Raw genomic sequence first — 17,127 nt, 5'->3', positions numbered from 1 at the left:
GGGAAATGCCTTGGGTTGCATTTGATACGCCGGGGGGATCTTTGTACTTATCTTGCCCTAAAGCCTTTACTCCGTAGTTGAGGCTTAATTGATTGATCCTACTTTTGTTGCCGAGGATGAAATTTCTGGCTTGCCATTTATAGATACTCACGCGATAACGCTCTGCCAGTATCAAGCCATACTGTGAGCCTTCGTGTGTTGTGGCTGGACAAGAATATTGGCCAACCTTCCGGATCCGGTTGTAATTACTCTTCACATGTTATCGACAGATAAGTACGTAAGTGACGGTAAGTCTGCTATAGTATCTATATATATTAAACAGAATCAAACCCCGAAATCCTTTTTATTCAAGGATACCCTCGTGCCATATGCCAATAGATGCTCCAAACCTCATTGTAAATTACACGTATCGTCATATCTAGGCAGAGAGTCTGAAGTCCCCTCATCATTCCATTTTAGTACATCATCTCAACTTTCAGAACATCACAGGGATCATCTGCTTGAAAAGCCTGGCTTATACCTAGATAAGATAGCATTATTTATATGGGAGGAGTTCGGCACGCTTACAACGACATCCACTATTAGCAGAACACTTACTTCCATTGGGTGGTCCAAAAAGACCATCCGGAGAAAAGCAAGAGAACAGAATGCAGAAAAGATACTGTAGTAGATGCTCCGTTCACTGGATGCATGAAAAGTGACAGTCTTGCAAAGGTGTCACGTGGAGTGCGGGGTTAATTGAAGACAAGGCCGAACTGCTAAGACATCTCCTCTCTTCCCATGTTGAACGCTTTTATCATTTCTCTTGTCCAAAAAGTTTCCTCAAATCGAGTCAAGGTTTGTCAATCGCGAAGATCTGGGTTCCACCAGGGATGGGAGATCCCAACAAATACACCATTGGATGGATTTGCGCCATCACTACAGAATATGTTGCCGCAAAAGCCTTTCTGGACAAAGAGCATGAAAGCCTGGAGTATGGATCTGTCAACGATAACAACATTTACACACTGGGTGAGATGGGGAAGCACAACGTGGTGATCGCTCAGCTGCCAAAGGGGGGGTATGGGATCGCGGCTGCAGCCAGTGTCGCACGAGATATGGTACGCACCTTTCCCAACATCAGGATCGGCCTTATGGTCGGCATCGGTGGTGCACCTAGTAAAAAGCATGATATCCGACTCGGCGATGTTGTGGTGAGCGCACCCAAAAATGGAAAGGGCGGTCTATTTCAGTATGATTTTGGGAAAACAATACAAGATCAGGAATTCCGAACCACAGGTTTCTTAGACCAACCTCCTGGCCTGCTTCGTGCCGCAATGGGTGGCATTGAAGCTGAGTATGAAGTGGAAGGCCATCAGCTTGATGAAACTATTAATACCGTGCTTGAGAAGCGGCCAAGACTGCAGAGAAAGTACAAGCAACCAGATTTCAGTAGTGATCGATTATATCAATCACACATTGTGCATCCTCCCAATGACGAAAGGAGTTGTGCAGTAGTGTGTGGAGATGACGAATCGAAGTTGATCGTGCGGCCTGACCAAAGTGACGAAGAGGATAACCCAGCGATCCATTATGGCTTGATTGCGTCTGCGAACCAGCTGATGAGAAATGCCTTGGTTCGAGACAGGCTTTCTGCTGAGAATGATGTTCTCTACTTCGAAATGGAAGCTGCAGGACTGATGAACTATTTCCCGTGTGTTGTTATACGTTATACGGGGTATCTGCGACTACTCCGACTCACAAGAATAAAGAATGGCAAGGATATGCTGCAGTGGCTGCAGCTGCCTACACTAAAGACCTCCTCTCTCGCATTCCGCCAAATAAGGTTGAAGTGGATAAGAGGATCAGTGATGTACTTTCTTCGGGTTAGTCTCGAGCGAAGATTATACAACTCCTTTTATTAACAAAATCGATAGTTGAGAAGAGCATAAAAGAAGTACATAGTACTGGTCAAAAGACAAATGCTGCAATCGAGATCCTAGATAGTGATCGACGCCGCGAGAAAGTACTTGCGAAGCTGCCGTACGCAAAGGGCTCCGCATTCGACTCTTCTGATGAGGTTTTTAATCCAAGATGCCACCCAGAAACAAGAATTGACCTGCGTCGTCAAATCAGAGAATGGGCAGAAAATGGACAAGGAAAGTCGATATTCTGGTTGAAAGGAATGGCTGGAACAGGAAAATCAACATAAGAAAGGAAAACTAGGAGCCAGTTTCTTCTTTAAACGAGGGGAGGCTGATCGGAGTAGTGTGGCTATGCTCTTTACCACCATTTGCGCCAGCTCTTGGTCAAGATTCCGTCCCTGGTCGCTCACATTGAAATGGTAATTGATGCCGATCCCAATATATCTGACAAATCGATAGGGGAGCAGTTTGAGAAGCTGATCTATCTACCTCTATCCCAGGTTTGGGATCATCTCTCCCAAGCCCCGAAACTCATTATAGTGATTGATGCCTTGGATGAATGTGCGCAGGATGGAGACAATCTTCTTCGCCTTTTATCACAAACAATAAATAAATGGTCACCGAGCCTACAAATATTTATCACGAGCAGACCGGAGCAGCAAATTCGATCTGGATTTACGGATGTACCTGAAGGCGTACGTGAGAATATAGAGCTTCATGAAATACCTCAGCCTATCATTAAGTAAGACATTACTACTTTCCTCAGATACAGATTTGCGCAAATCCAGGAGAAGTATACGAAAGATGGCCGGTCACTTCCTTTTAACTGGCCTGGCCTAGAGTCGATGTCAGTGTTGGTTGAAATGGCTGTTCCGCTCTTCATTTTTGCTGCTACCCTGTGCCGATTTGTGGAAGATCCAGCGTGGTCGGACCCGAAAGGCCAGCTGAAAAAGGTTCTTGAATATCGAAAAGGTCACTCCGAGATGGATACGCTGGATGCCACTTACTCTCCAATTCTACATCAGCTGATCCATGGACAGTCAAAAAGGGCACAAAGATTACTGATGGAGAGATTCCGAACCATTGTAGGCACAATTTTTCACCTGGCTGAGCCGCTTTCACTGTCATCTCTGGCCTCGTTACTTGACATCGACAGCGAACAGATTAAGGGGCAGCTCTCATCTCTTCACTCTGTACTGAGTGTGCCATCCTCTGTGGACTCTCCGATAAGGATGTTGCACGTCTCATTCCGTGATTTCCTCGTCGATCCTGACAAACGTCACGCAAACTCATTCTGGGTGGATGAGACGGAAGCTCACAAGATAATCACGGCCAAATGCCTTGAACGAATGTCCCAACCAGGGTGTCTTCAGGAAAATATATGCAATCTGCGGAATCACGGAACGTTGCGAGCTGAGATCGATGGAAGAGTTATAGCCAACTATCTACCGCCAGACATGCAATATGCTTGCCGCTTTGGGTATACCATTTGAAAGAAAGTCAAACGGGTATCAGTGACAATGACCTAGTCCATGTATTTCTACAGGATCACGTTTTACATTGGCTTGAATCACTGAGCCTCTTAGGAAGAATTCGAGAAAGTATTAAGTTAATCAGTGTCTTACAAACATTGGTAGTATGTGCCTGTGAATTCGCCTTCTATAATTCATCTATTCTAACATTCCATTAGAATGATACAGATATGGAAATTTCCGGATTTCTTATTGACGCAATGCGCTTTATCCGAAAACACATCTCTATAATTGACTGTGCACCTCTTCAACTTTATTCATCTGCGCTTATTTTCAGCCCTATAACAAGTAAGATTAGGAATATTCATATCAATAAACTTCATTATTGGATTCAAAAATTTCCCGAAGTCGAATCAGCTTGGAGTGCAGAGTTGCAGACCCTTGAAGGCGACTCTGGTCCGGTTTACGCAGTGGCGTTCTCACCAAACGGTAGACTTCTGGCCTCCAGCTCCAACGACAAGACAGTTAAACTGTGGGATGCAGCTACTAAAAGCCTACAGCAGACCCTTGAAGGCCACTCTGATTCGGTTGGTGCAGTGACGTTCTCACCAGACGGTAGACTAGTGGCCTCCTGCTCTGATGACAAAACAATCAAGCTGTGGGATGCAGATACTGGGAGCCTGCAGCAGACCCTTGAAGGCCACTCAGATTGGATTCGTGCAGTGGCGTTCTCACCAGATGGTAGACTAGTGGCCTCCGGCTCCAGGGACAAGACAGTCAAGCTGTGGGATCCAACTACCGGAAGCCTACAGCAGACCCTTGATGACCGCCCTGTTTGGGCCCGCGCAGCGATGTTCTCGCCAGAAGGTTATAACAGCATACTAGTGAAGAACGATGAGTGGGTGACTCGAAATGATGCTAATATTATTTGGTTGCCTGCAGAGTATCGAACAACACGTTCTACCACCTATGAGAGCATGCTTGCTATGGGACATGCTTCAGGTCGAGTTACTTTTTGAAGTTGATCTAATGTCTTCATACTGTAGCCACTCTCATATTTTCAAATATCTTTTTTAAACGAAGGTCTAAAAGGAATTGAGTCTTTATATTGTACTATAGGCGAGTTGCCACCAGGCTTTTCTGTTGCATTGCACTTGTTACGAGTGTTCGCCCGATATACTCACTCTCTTTAGGTCAGACAAGCTTTCCGCCCTCGCTTCGCTCAGGCAGTAGGCGGGATTGTTTGAGTGCGTGGGTAGGCTCAGTGATGTCTTTTCGGTCCAGTATTTAGAATTCATGAGTTATTGGATGCGGCTGTAAGGCCATGATTAATGAATGATAACCTTTCTTTGCCTTCAATATCTATTCTAAAGAACGATTCGGTTCGTATAAACAGCTGTCATATTATATATCAAAATCTAATTAGGCTGCCATGGCTTCGATGCCTCGCGAAAAAATAATATTATTGGTAGTTATACGGTCCTCTGGCATTAAAACGGTCAGCTTATGTACATCTGTAATCCTTGATAACGTTACATATAGCTGCCCATGAGAAAAGACAGACGTCCGTAAATCAATACCCACAGTCTCTAAAGATTGGCCTTGCGACTTATTGATAGTGATTGAAAAACACAGTTTGACTGGGAACTGGCAACGGCTGAGATGGAAAGGCACTTCGGTTGGTAAGGATTCCAGTGTTATATAGGGGATCAGTATCTCTTCGCCTTTGTGGTCGCCGGTAAGGATTCGGGCATGAATAATATGCTTAGTTAAGCCAATCATGACCAAGCGAGTGTCATTGCAAAGTCTTTCCTTATAATCAACATAATTGGCGCCCCAACCTTGTGTCGTAAAGATGGAGGGTGGCAATCTATTCGGCTCAATCATTTGTAAAAACTTATGGGAAAACTCTTCACGGCCGTCATTGCTATCCCCATCTATATCAGCCTTATCGACCGAATAAAGAGTCTTCAGTTCGCCTGGCAGCACGGCTAACAAAGACTTACTGAGATCTTTCAAATCCACGTTGCGGACTGCAAGAATGGCTCGACTGGCCAAGAAATCAGGATTTGACCCTGAAGCTACCGACTATGCAGCTGGAAAAATACTCTCACAAAGTTCAGTCTCGTTTACTACTTGTGGTATCATGGCTGGCAGCTCAATACTGCCTTGCAAAGCTGGATCATAAGATATACGGCCTAACCATTGAGCAAAGATAGTATTGATTCCAGTTCCTTGCAGCCACATATTTTGATGGAATGTAAGCACTTTTAAACTTTGCTAGATATGAGAATTCTACAACATGGCACCAATAACTGTGACCGAGGGACCATAATGATAATCAGTAAGGTTTGTGCAAAATCACCGCTAAGCACAAATAGGATGCTGCCAAAGAGGGAATCCCTGTGTTTGATGATATCGCGGAGAGTACGGTCCACTGCCTCAAAGATATAGCGGTTCGTCATGGGAACCTCGTCCCAGACAATGAGATCAGCTTGGCGGAGCTATTCAGCTAACTGGGACTATACTTTAATATCGCAAACCGAATGCTCTTGGGTATTTAGATGAATACAGAGTATGATATAAAAAAGTCTTTCCAGTACCACCGGGGCCTTGGATGTAAAAATTGGTATAGTTTAAACTAGGATTCTCCAAATTGCTAACAATCCTCTCGAAAGCCGCACATTGATCATTGTTAAATAACTGGAGCATATTTTCAGCTGTTGCTTAAAGCTCTTTACGAACTGCTAGCTCGTCTGCAGCTAAATTAGCTATAGTAAATATTGATTGCTAGTCTGTTTTAGGATCTGGTAGGCTGAAATCCAAAAAAGTCTGATTGGCTTCATTACGAATCTTAGAAACGAGATATAGGCCGTAATTATCAATATAGGTTGATCGTTAGCTAGCAGAATCTAGCCAGTCCTCTAGCTGGGAGAGCTAGTGTGGCAGATCGTCACAAATAGCATGCTTAAATTGTTCCCATAGTGCTAGTGGATCTGTTATGGGGCTATATAGAAGAGCAATAGTGAATAGAGACCATAAATATGTGTTGGTTCTGAAAAGGCTTACATCTTCAAAAGTTCAAACCCATTCCTGGTCGTCCTCCAAGAGATTCATTGCTTGGCATGCAGCCCAAAAAGTTGGATGTAGATACCCATCAACTGTACGGAGATCTTCAAAATTGGTTGGATCTTCCTTGACAGTCAATAGTAACTATATATAGAGTACCTTTTCTCAGTTAGGACCGCAGTGATACATATAGCTCATTGAAGAGCGATTATGCGTCTGAAAAGCCCATTTTTTCTCCCTTCTCTTCTAGACGTAATGAATTGGCATCTGGGGGTATTTATAATATGGTGCGTCAGGCGGCAGACTACAGTTCTACTCAAAGAATCCTATCAGCATTAACTTTGCAGCCTGTTTTTTAACCTCCCCTTATTCGGCAGTATCGCTCTCATAGTAGGAATAGTAATAGGCGCCAGGCACGTGGACTGTAAGATGATGGATTGGTGGAAACTCTTCATATACATGGTTCTTGAATATCCTCCAGTAGCCCTCGGTTGGACCGCAATACCGGCATTGCAAATATAGGTCCACCTCGTTATCATTGGAATCGATTTTTATAGTAGTGCGGTCTGGCCCTTTGTAGATATATTTGAATAGATACTTGATTGCCATAATGGAGGTGCAAATCTCGACATTAATATGGGCCTTGGACAGCGACGTCAAATAGGGGCTGTAAGGAACGACCCAACGGTTATCGATCTAAATATCCTTACCCTTGACCTTCTTTACAAAGGCCATATTAAGATTGTCACGGTGCCGATAAATTGGACGACCATCCTCTGGGATGGCCGTCAACCCCATAAAGTTCTTAGGAAACTTTTTCGTGTACTTGATTTAGCCAGTCTGTTTATCCTTCTCCATGCAAGAAGTGGCAGGGTCATGCTGACCGCAAGGACCATGAATCATGACTTACTTGATAATTCCTGCCAGCTCTAGATCGTCGTTCCAATCATCAGGTGGAATTTCAATGCTGATGATCTCGTCGATAATTTCTGGCTATAAATATAGGTGGTGGTCCTGCACCTAGAGCAGCAGGTACATATAAGGGATGCCACGCTTTTGATATTTAATTGTCCATACATGGGTGACCGCATGTCTAAAAGCATGTTTCTTGCATAGCAGCTCACGTAAAGCATTAGCCTTCATATTGAAAACCCAGCTATTAAATCGGGCTAATCTATAGCTATCTAATCTGGTAGCAGCTCATCATCTAACTCCTTCCACTTTAGATTGGCTGTAAAAGTTATAAAAAGATTGGAATGGCCGAAATAACCGATCAATGCCATGGCATCTTAAGATTTAGTATGATAAAACGGTCCCCACCGATATAAGAAGCAGGTAATATAAATCCCATTTATCCGCATCCTGAGCCGGACCATCCATTAAAGCCAGACTGGAAGTGCTGCCAGAATAGAGATCCAACTGAATCTCCTGTTGATGATTGAGCAACCACTTCGACCATAACTGATTAATCGTGGCCCAGGAGTCAACAACGTATTATTGGAAAAGATGGCTAACACGGTGGAGTACATTGAACTTATCACAGCATATAAATAGATGATAGGCGTGAAAATCCAATATCAAAAGTCTATTGTGGTTATGTCCCTAATCATCTGAATTAGCCACATAGTCATCAACAAACTCTTCTAATTCGGGTTTATCTGGTTCTGGATCTTCAGCACCACTATGGTTATTATTGGCTTCATCGATAGCAGTACCAACTTTGTCAATATTTGTTATATTGCTAGAAGGTTCTCGCAATTGGAGACCCCAGTGCCAACCCGGATCGCTAAGGGGGAACAGTAAAACGTACTGAAGAGGCAGATAGACTGTATGACTGGGGTTGGCACGTTGTAGCTCTCTTTAACTAGAATCTAGAGACTGTAGCTGTAAATGCATATCTCAGAAGGTCTTTTTCTTCCAGTCTGGGCCCACATTAGGGATAATGGCTGCAATTTTGGACACTCTTAGTAAATTCTCGCGACGATGGCTGGCACCCACTTCTTAAACTAACTACAATTTAGCTGTTAAAACAATGTCAACTAGGGTTCGCCGCTGTTTGTTGGCTTGGAGTTGCTCATGGGCTGTTTGATAAAGTGGAATATATGGATTATTATAACTCCGTAATGTCTCTGTCAACATGGTCAGGATAGGATTGTCAACCAGCAGATAGTATCAATTAGCTTGAGATAACTGGGTTGCCATTGCCATTGTTTCATCGTAAAACCAAATCTGGGCATATGTTGACGTTGCATTGCTATTTGGCTCTAATAGACTTTAAAGATGATACAATCATACAATTAGCCATGTATCTAGAAAGGTCGGATTCCACCAGTTATGTGATTATCGGCTTGGTAATTGATCGATGTAAAGGCCAAGGCAGAGTTGTAATAACAGATGTTGTCCTGGAAAGCGATCGCCGGCCCTGTAGTGGAGGTGTAAAGCTCTTTTAGGTCGTCAGGGGGTGGTCTGATGGCTGGTAATAATACCTTGCCTTTTCGACAGCAGGTGCCAAACCGCGGAGCAACTATGGTGGATCTCTGGGTCTTTTTGGATATCTAATGGAGGGCGCCGTAAAATGGGTATTCTATCTACATACAGCCGAAAAAGAGTTGGCGGCGCCATTTGTATTGAGAGATAAAGCCGGCCGGGATGCATGGAAGTTGATTAGCAAGAACTATAGGCTGATTAGGAGCCGCATTCTTGTTATTTGCGGCTGGAATAGTTGTTCCTTTATTAGTGATATTTGCGGCTATGGCTGGAACTAGAATAGCTGGAGGAGGTACAGGAGCACGTCTGCGGGACTAAATGTTAGATCTATAGCCCTGGTAATAGGAGAGAGTCTTAACAATGCCACTCGCAAGCCTTTTTTGGGATATATCCAAAACTGTAGTGCTTCCTGCATTTTGGACAGCAAATGGTATTGCTTCAGAAGAAGCAGTTGATGAAGTGTAGGAACTGGGACTTGCGGAGGAATCGCGGTTCTAGAGGAACCGTTAGACATGATCAGGAAATAGCGAGATAGGCACTTATATGGCAGTCACAGTAGGGCGTTGTTGAACGGCCGTTATGGCGGCTCAACATGAAGGAGTCGACATCACATTGCTGATTACAGCCCTGACAGAAGCGCGTTTCAGGACCGCGGCGTCGTTTCCTCGAAGCCCGGGAAAGGCCCTGAACGGCGTTGATTTGAGAATTGGTAAGTGTTGGTTTAGCTACGTCCTGATAACATGAAGCACAGGATTACGCAGTAAGGATATTCCAAAGAGCCCATGAGCCTGATAATATTGATGTTATTCGAATATTATGACTGATCCCCAGAAAGGGGATATCCCCAGGGAACCGGAATAGCTAATATTCCGGTGTTGATACTCAACACCTGGGGATTCCCGTACACACAGTAAGAGTTTCCAAAGGCATGTTTTTATAGAATTGGAGATTACATACCGTAAAGGAGACCGAAAAAGTCTATGTACGCTTTCACACGCGTTGCAAAAAGCAATTCTATGTCCTTCCAAACGTACGCGCCGTAAAAAGGGGCATGGCAAGTCTTTACGGCGGCCGTATAAAGAAAAACAATATTTTGCATACGTGACTAAGCACATGACAAGCAGCCTAGTTACGGCTAACCACTATCCAGTTAATAGGGATAAGTCCAGCGCTGCTCAATCCCGATCACACTGAAAGGAACCACGGTGTCATTGAGGACCATAATTCGACGACGGTTTATCGAGTACATGTAAGCCGGCAAAGACCATGTTATACATAAGCCCACCCATGTGTAACCTATCAGCCTCTCGATTAGTACGGGCTAGTTGATCTTATCTATGGTGTATCAAGCTCTCTTTCTTGGCCCTCTTTCGCAAACTTGGAAACCAGAACTGACCGCAGCGTATCATGTGGTGGGCGGTGTTAACTCTCTTTTCACTATACTTGGCGTTAGCATCGTTTGCTAGATTACGATGTGAAATTAGTGATAGCGTCTTCGGATCCCTTGATATGTACATACTTCAATCTCCTCTCTCATGCAATACGATCCTCATGATCTGCATGCAGACTAACCATTACTAACTTTGAGGTCTATAGAAATTTGTGTTAGTTCCCATTCTCGCTGGTATGAGACAGCTACTATCTCGGTTTCTACCGCCATGGACATTGCATCAGACGCCGCAGGTAAATTATGCCTAACGGAGCAAGTTTCCAGCTCTCAAGTCAAATTGAAACCGCTTATATAGAGTATAAAGTTATCATCCTATCCAGAAATGTTATTTGGAGAGTCAAGAAAATCAGTGGGGCAAAGAAATTTGCCCTAGTCGCCATATCCCTCTTAACGACCGCCATCATCGCTGTAGCACTTACTCGCATGGAGGTAGGATTACGCTCCAAGAAGAGTTACCATGACCCTGCCTTCTCATCGTTCTAAGTATGGTGGAGGTCTGTGTCTGTGAGTTTCCTGCCTCTTATTATCACACTGATCCTTCGCTCCCCCCACCCTATATTTTCGTTTCCTCGTTGATGTTTCGGATTCTTCATGTATTTGTTGCTTCACAGTCTAACATATTCAGCAGTTATTATTGCGTGTCTCGCCTCCTTCTGGGCGTTCTACAATGCATCCACGAGACAGAAAGAACAGTTTCCACCAAACACGAGGGCAAACAGACTTCCTGGCATTCCGGTCTGATACGAATATCATCAATAGCATAAATTTGCTCGAGCAACAAACGAGTAGCCCACAGTTCTATTAGCTTTCGCAAAGTGGCCAGGTATTAAGATTCGTGGTTATAATAATTATACTTAGATTGTTTTCGGAAATCAGAGAGTGTGAGCCTTTCTCTAAATATGTATTCCTATGAACTGAATCGAAGTAGTCCGACTATCAATCTATGACAAGCTATATTTATAATAGAGGGCAAAGACGCTAGATACATGTGTTGTATAAACTGGAAACAGGACATCAATCTGAAATGCCGATCTGAAGTTATGAAAAGCACTTCTGAGCGATTGCTTTTTCCAGCTACTCAATCATAAGTCATACGTGACATTGGCGGCCATGAGGTCCTCGCAACAAAGGAGGACTTTTACGGTGCTATACAACACATCTCAACGTACCGGATGCCCAGGACAGAAATAGCGGGACCAAGAGGCGTCTCGCTGCTGCGTTTGCAGAATGAAGACTGAGAAACCACGGCCCCGTCTTTCAAGATCATGTGAAACGGCTCATCTGTCTGCTAGACGAGAATGTTGACCGGGAAGTGGATTGGATATGAACCGTAAACGCTTAGTTCTGTGTAAAGCATCATGAATGGTATTCATGCTCAGTTCTAATCCACACTTTTGGAAATAATGTTACTTTGGATATGCAGAGCTCTTCCAAGGTTGCCAGGAAAGGGTGTATATTCCCGATATCTGCCCAGCCTTATGTAGCTTAGTTCGTAACTGACTACCAACCAGTGTCGGCTGCACTCCGCATGCCAATTCTTAGGATGGAGGCACTAATGATATGCCGTCAGTAATGGCGTGCGTTTATGTTATGCCGAGCGTCATTTGATTCGAAATAGACTATGTATAGATACACGGGTTAATTCTTGCCGGTCATCCACTGCCAAAGGACATTACGGGAACGCTTTGTTTGATACTTAGGCCAATAACGAGCTGTCATTCCTTGAGCTTTGAAAATTGGAACAGGTAGTGGATGCGTCTGGTGTATCCGGTTGAAACACTTAGATTGCATGGACTGACGACTGGTACGAATTCCCTGCACGATTGTAAAGAGAGCCTGACTACTCCCACCTCTAGAAAGTCCTTCCTATTAGCCTGCCAGCTTAAAACACAGCTAAATGAGTGCCTTATTCATGTATGTTTCGATGGAGGGATACGTTTCCGTTCATCTGTACCAAGTGGACCACCTTTTATAGTACCTGCAGATGGGATGCACGACGCCGATCAATAGTTTTACGAAGAACACTGTCCATTTCCACGGAAAATTTTCACCGTGACTCCGCTGTGCTCCACGAATTTGCCGAAAACTACAGACCGGGACACTGGCTAGTACCCGAATGTAACGAGATGCGGAGGAGGCTTTTTGGGCTTCCTGGTTTTTCGCGGGGTGGTCGGGGTTTGAAGGTACTTGGGGGAGATAATACTTATTTTCAGATGGCACAACTTAATCTTTAATACTTTTTTCTCGGAGTGCAAAATCAATTGGAACTCAAATGTCGTGGAGGCGTTCAGTGCGCATACTAGAGGAAATCGCCACTTGAGTCGCGGCCATATGCATCTTGGAGATTAAGAATAATCATGTCGTCCCATTAAACGTCTCTTAGCTCATACCTAAGAAACATAGTTTCATTAAAAGCCACGCGTGGAATCGGGTATCATCCATGTATGGTGCCAGGGGCTGGCGGTTGCAACTTGGACCGCATCTTAAAAATCCTCGAAATTCTTCACAGATCAGTCGGTTGGTCGTATTAACATCATTGCCGAAGGTTTAAATTAGGTTGTTTCTACGTATATACGTAGATGGCCCCGAGATCGTGTGTGCGACACTCCGCTACAGCACTCAATTTCAACCCTCTAAAAGGGGTCCGTTTTTACCAGTTTGGCTAGGTCCGTGTTAATAGAAACCCTAAGTCTGGGCACAGCGGCCAAACGTCCAGAGATTCTTCATTTCAAGATTTCTATAACTCCATCCAAATGGCCTATTGCATATGTAATCTTAGGAGGTAACCCTACTAGCAGCCTTTGATCATATGAATGGTCAAGTGGCGCAACTAGCAACCATCGGTGAAAGAATACCTCCGTGTACTTCTCACAATTCGGCTTAGCTTTCGCAATATAACTTCACTCAGCATATTCAGGACTGATATTGGTTCCCAGATGCTAAAATGATTCGTCTCTTCTGTAAATTAGCCATAATGCGCCTCTTCCGACGGCACTTGAGGCCCATGCACTTACCCCTGATTAGGAAATCACCTGGAGATGAATATGGAATGGAATCAAGGACTCTACTTCGACAACACGGAAACGACAATGCTTCCTGTACAGACGATGATTCATTGCTTGGTCTTCTTGGGAGGACGGTGTGGCTGTATCGCTTGACTGGCATATATAAAGCCCTTGATTCCCTTGCCTACCGTGCTAATTCCAATATCAAGCATTCACAACTCAACGATTCTCTTCTTCAAATCCTTAGAACCCAAAAAATCACTTCAAGATGAAGCTAAGTCTCCTTCTCAGCTTGGCCGCTGCCGCATATGCCCAGCAGCAGAGCCTATGCTCTCAATACTCGAGCTATACCAGTGGCCCATACACCGTCAACAACAATCTATGGGGTGAGAGCAGTGGCTCTGGCTCCCAATGCACCTATGTTAACTCCATCTCTAGCTCTGGAGTTGCATGGTCAACTACCTGGAACTGGTCCGGAAGCAACAGCCAGGTCAAGAGCTATGCGAATTCGCAGTATAGCGCTCTGAACAAGAAGCTCGTGAGCCAGCTGAGCAGCATTCCTACCTCGGTGCAGTGGAGTTATAGTAATACCGCTATCACTGCCGATGTTTCCTATGATCTCTTCACCGCTGCAGATATCAACCATGTCACTTACAGTGGTGACTATGAGCTCATGATCTGGTAAATACCTCCCGTTGATCTTCTTGGGATTAAAATTGTTAAGAGAAGCTGTTAGGCTTGGAAGATATGGTGGTGCCCAGCCCCTTGGCTCACAAATCGGAACTGCCAATGTAGCAGGCATAACCTGGCAGCTGTGGTATGGTGTTAACGGATCGCAAAAGACGTACAGCTTCGTGGCGCCCAGCCAAACGACTTCATGGAGCGGTGATATCTTGAACTTCTTTGATTACCTCGAGGAACACCAGAACTTCCCTGCTAGCAGTCAGTACTTGATCGGTAGGCTTTCTAATTTCCTTCCTTTTTGCCAGTTGATTTAGTACATTGTGTCTGACATTATCGTGATATGGGTAGATCTCCAATTCGGCACTGAACCATTTACTGGAAGCCAGACAACATTGACCGTGAACCACTGGTCTGCATCTGCCAATTAAGCTGTTAAGATCTGCTAAATGACAGATAGACGTTCATCAATCCATCTATAGATAGGTGTTGATCTCACGTCAAAGTTGAAAAAAATGAAAGGACGGTTTTATTCTGTCAGGGACGCGCCCTGGAGGCCGCACCAAGATTTATTTAGTTGTTTTTCTTTTCCACAATGAATATTAGTATATTGATTAAGTAAAACTTCTGCGTCATTTCAAGTAAAATAATAATTTCACCTATCAGCATTTATACCGCATGTTCATCGGTCAACCGAAGGTCATCGGGTTAGGGCTGTCGATGAGCCGTACCTTTTAGCCCTAATTCAACAATAGTGTTAGATAACCCGGATATCCGGCGAGGCAGAAACCTTGAACCTTCAAGGTTTACCCCTGATGATAGTGTCAGAAAGATCGTCTTGTTCTGTTGAAGATCTACTCCACGTTAGGGCAATACTTGGGCACCTACGTAGTACATCTCAGTCAATCAGAAGCCACCTTATCAGAGCTCAAAATTATCCTCATATTTACCCTCATGACAGCTCACAAATCACCCCGCCAAAATGTCTATAAAAACCCTTCTTGGAAACTCATGTATACACGGGAAGAGAGAGAAGGGAACACATACAGATCTTGCTAGTCACTTCTTTTCTTTTCATCCCAGTAAAAACCTCTTCAGGATTGGCCTGGAATAAACCTACCAATCCGACAAATAGCAGCGGCAGTCGGCTCAACGCCATGCCGAGAACCCTATACCGAGACAGCGATTATAAAAAGCCATAAGTTGAGCAATTTGAGTGTTAATCGAAAAGTATTCTTTACATAGATCTACAGCAATTACTTCTTTTTAAACATGCCACTCAATGCCTCATTTGACGGGCCAGCTGGTGCGGCCGCGAAGGTGTCCATCATCGACTCAGGTTTTCGACTCTCCGGCTTACCCACAAGCATGTTACTCACCCCGTCAGTGGAATATTACGAGAAATTACCTGAGCTTGGCTCGTGGTCCTTTCTTGTGGAAAGCTCGAAGGGACGGAAGGTCTTGTTCGACCTTGGCGGCCCTTCTGATATCAGTCTTTTCCCTCCTCAGGTGGCTGAAGCTGTGGAGAAAGCCGACGCCAAAATCGAGGTCACGAGGACTGTTGCAGATATCCTGATTGAGAATGGCATTGAACCTGCTCATATTGACAGTGTGATCCTTAGGTATTGATGTTCCTGACAGTGGTAGATGTTTTTAACGTCTTACTAATACCGAAAGAAAGCCACGGACACTGGGATCATGTTGGGGATATAACAGTCTTCCCATCCACAACAGAGCTTGTAGTCGGTCCCGGGTTCAAAGAAGTGTATTACCCTGGCTATCCAACAAAGCCGGATGTCGAGCTGTCAGAAAGATACTTCGAGTGAGTTGCAGCCCCCTAAGCAGGCCTTCTACAGGTGTACTAACTATACTATATCAAGAGGCCGAAATGTGCGAGAGATAGACTTCTCCTCCGGCAACAAATCATGCATCAAGTACGGCGCCTTCCGTGCGATTGACTTCTTTGGAGACGGCTCTTTCTTCCTTCTAGATACACCCGGTCATGCTGTGGGTCACATAGCAGGTCTGGCACGAACAACTACAAGCCCTGATACATTCATCTTCATGGGCGGCGATGTCTGTCATCATGGGGGTGAAATCAGACCTTCACCCTATCTTCCTATTCCGAGTCAAGTGCGATCCTTCCACTCGAGCTCTCTCAACTCACACCATACCAGCTACCTAGACGGTGACCTATACCGAGAATGGAACATACAAAGGGGCAGAAAGCCTAATGACACTTTCTTTGACCCTATCCTCGCTGTTGATATCTCTCAGGCAATTCAGAGTATTAAGGAGGTGCAGGAAGCAGACGCACAGGACAATGTGTTCTTTGTATTCGCCCATGATATGCAGATTTGTGGTGTTGTTGATTTCTTTCCGGAGTCAGCAAACAATTGGAAGAGCAAGGAATGGAAGGGGAAAGCATTGTGGAGTTTCCTTGGGGATTTCACACCAGCAGCCTTGTCTAATCACTAGTTTTGCCCCTCAATATGTATTTATTTAGATAGTTTGATGTCCCTTGGCCCGCCAATCCAAATGGCATAGCATTGCTCGTATAAAATGCATCAAAGAAGCAGCAATTGGCTATATAAGAGCCGTAGAACGTTGATAAATCGTATCCCTTGGGACCTGTAAGGATGGAGAGACAGAGCGAACAGAGAGAAACCTTCACGCGATGCCTTCTGTCTCTGGCCCTAGAACCACTTTTTTAGCAGGTTTTCTATGTCAACGGCGTTCAAACCCTATAGGTTCTGTGAGATCTGGACTCTTCGGGTCTAAATTGCTGAGCAGAAAGATGTCCGTTAGAGAAGGTTTAAGTTTATTCAATTTGGGCGGCGGCAGCTGGCAACTCAAGAGGTAATATAAACCAGGCCAGTCGTACAGGATAACTGGCTGTACCGACCATTCTATAGGTCTTTCATCAGAAAGACAGTCGCTCAGTATTGAACCAAGGGCATTGTAATGTCTGTACGTTCCGCTTGTGAAATATCATACTCATATCAAGTATTTGACCTGGTTGAGAGAAATCAAACACGTTTGATGAAGTTGGAGTGAGA

The 17,127-nt window shown here is 44.5% G+C and overlaps 7 protein-coding genes across 7 annotated transcripts, besides 1 other annotated feature; 4 read left to right on the top strand and 3 right to left on the bottom strand.

Moving 5' to 3' along the window:
* Positions 1-370: 370 nt before the first annotated feature.
* Positions 371-658: a mobile genetic element.
* Positions 659-853: 195 nt separating this feature from the next.
* On the top strand, positions 854-4,395 carry TSTA_077240 (taf5, putative; the record flags this gene model as incomplete). Its single annotated transcript, XM_002341703.1, has 4 exons — positions 854-1,865; positions 2,249-2,646; positions 2,671-3,334; positions 3,595-4,395. Exons 1-4 carry the CDS (start codon positions 873-875, stop codon positions 4,393-4,395), a joined length of 2,856 nt encoding a protein of 951 aa, XP_002341744.1. The 5' UTR covers positions 854-872.
* Positions 4,396-4,570: 175 nt separating this feature from the next.
* TSTA_077230 (uncharacterized protein) lies at positions 4,571-6,088 on the bottom strand (the record flags this gene model as incomplete). Its single annotated transcript, XM_002341702.1, has 5 exons — positions 4,571-4,647; positions 4,957-5,457; positions 5,491-5,656; positions 5,686-5,870; positions 5,920-6,088. 5 exons carry the CDS (start codon positions 6,086-6,088, stop codon positions 4,571-4,573), a joined length of 1,098 nt encoding a protein of 365 aa, XP_002341743.1.
* Positions 6,089-6,811: 723 nt separating this feature from the next.
* TSTA_077220 (uncharacterized protein) lies at positions 6,812-7,243 on the bottom strand (the record flags this gene model as incomplete). Its single annotated transcript, XM_002341701.1, has 2 exons — positions 6,812-7,141; positions 7,163-7,243. The coding sequence occupies 2 exons, from the start codon at positions 7,241-7,243 to the stop codon at positions 6,812-6,814; spliced, it is 411 nt and encodes a 136-aa protein (XP_002341742.1).
* Positions 7,244-8,754: 1,511 nt separating this feature from the next.
* TSTA_077210 (uncharacterized protein) lies at positions 8,755-9,862 on the bottom strand (the record flags this gene model as incomplete). The annotated part of the gene is made up of 4 exons (XM_002341700.1): positions 8,755-8,969; positions 9,042-9,215; positions 9,472-9,664; positions 9,842-9,862. 4 exons carry the CDS (start codon positions 9,860-9,862, stop codon positions 8,755-8,757), a joined length of 603 nt encoding a protein of 200 aa, XP_002341741.1.
* Positions 9,863-10,590: 728 nt separating this feature from the next.
* TSTA_077200 (uncharacterized protein) lies at positions 10,591-10,865 on the top strand (the record flags this gene model as incomplete). The annotated part of the gene is made up of 2 exons (XM_002341699.1): positions 10,591-10,615; positions 10,678-10,865. The coding sequence occupies 2 exons, from the start codon at positions 10,591-10,593 to the stop codon at positions 10,863-10,865; spliced, it is 213 nt and encodes a 70-aa protein (XP_002341740.1).
* Positions 10,866-13,655: 2,790 nt separating this feature from the next.
* TSTA_077190 (endoglucanase, putative) lies at positions 13,656-14,499 on the top strand (the record flags this gene model as incomplete). Its single annotated transcript, XM_002341698.1, has 3 exons — positions 13,656-14,068; positions 14,124-14,344; positions 14,420-14,499. The coding sequence occupies 3 exons, from the start codon at positions 13,656-13,658 to the stop codon at positions 14,497-14,499; spliced, it is 714 nt and encodes a 237-aa protein (XP_002341739.1).
* Positions 14,500-15,340: 841 nt separating this feature from the next.
* Positions 15,341-16,546, top strand: TSTA_077180 (uncharacterized protein; the record flags this gene model as incomplete). Its single annotated transcript, XM_002341697.1, has 3 exons — positions 15,341-15,690; positions 15,750-15,890; positions 15,949-16,546. The coding sequence occupies 3 exons, from the start codon at positions 15,341-15,343 to the stop codon at positions 16,544-16,546; spliced, it is 1,089 nt and encodes a 362-aa protein (XP_002341738.1).
* Positions 16,547-17,127: the final 581 nt, after the last annotated feature.

The sequence above is a fragment of the Talaromyces stipitatus genome, genomic scaffold (genome assembly GCF_000003125.1).
Source record: "Talaromyces stipitatus ATCC 10500 scf_1105507295523 genomic scaffold, whole genome shotgun sequence".
Classification (NCBI taxonomy): domain Eukaryota; kingdom Fungi; phylum Ascomycota; class Eurotiomycetes; order Eurotiales; family Trichocomaceae; genus Talaromyces; species Talaromyces stipitatus.
Note: the sequence above shows the minus strand (reverse complement) of the source record. Positions and strands in the feature narration are given on the sequence as shown.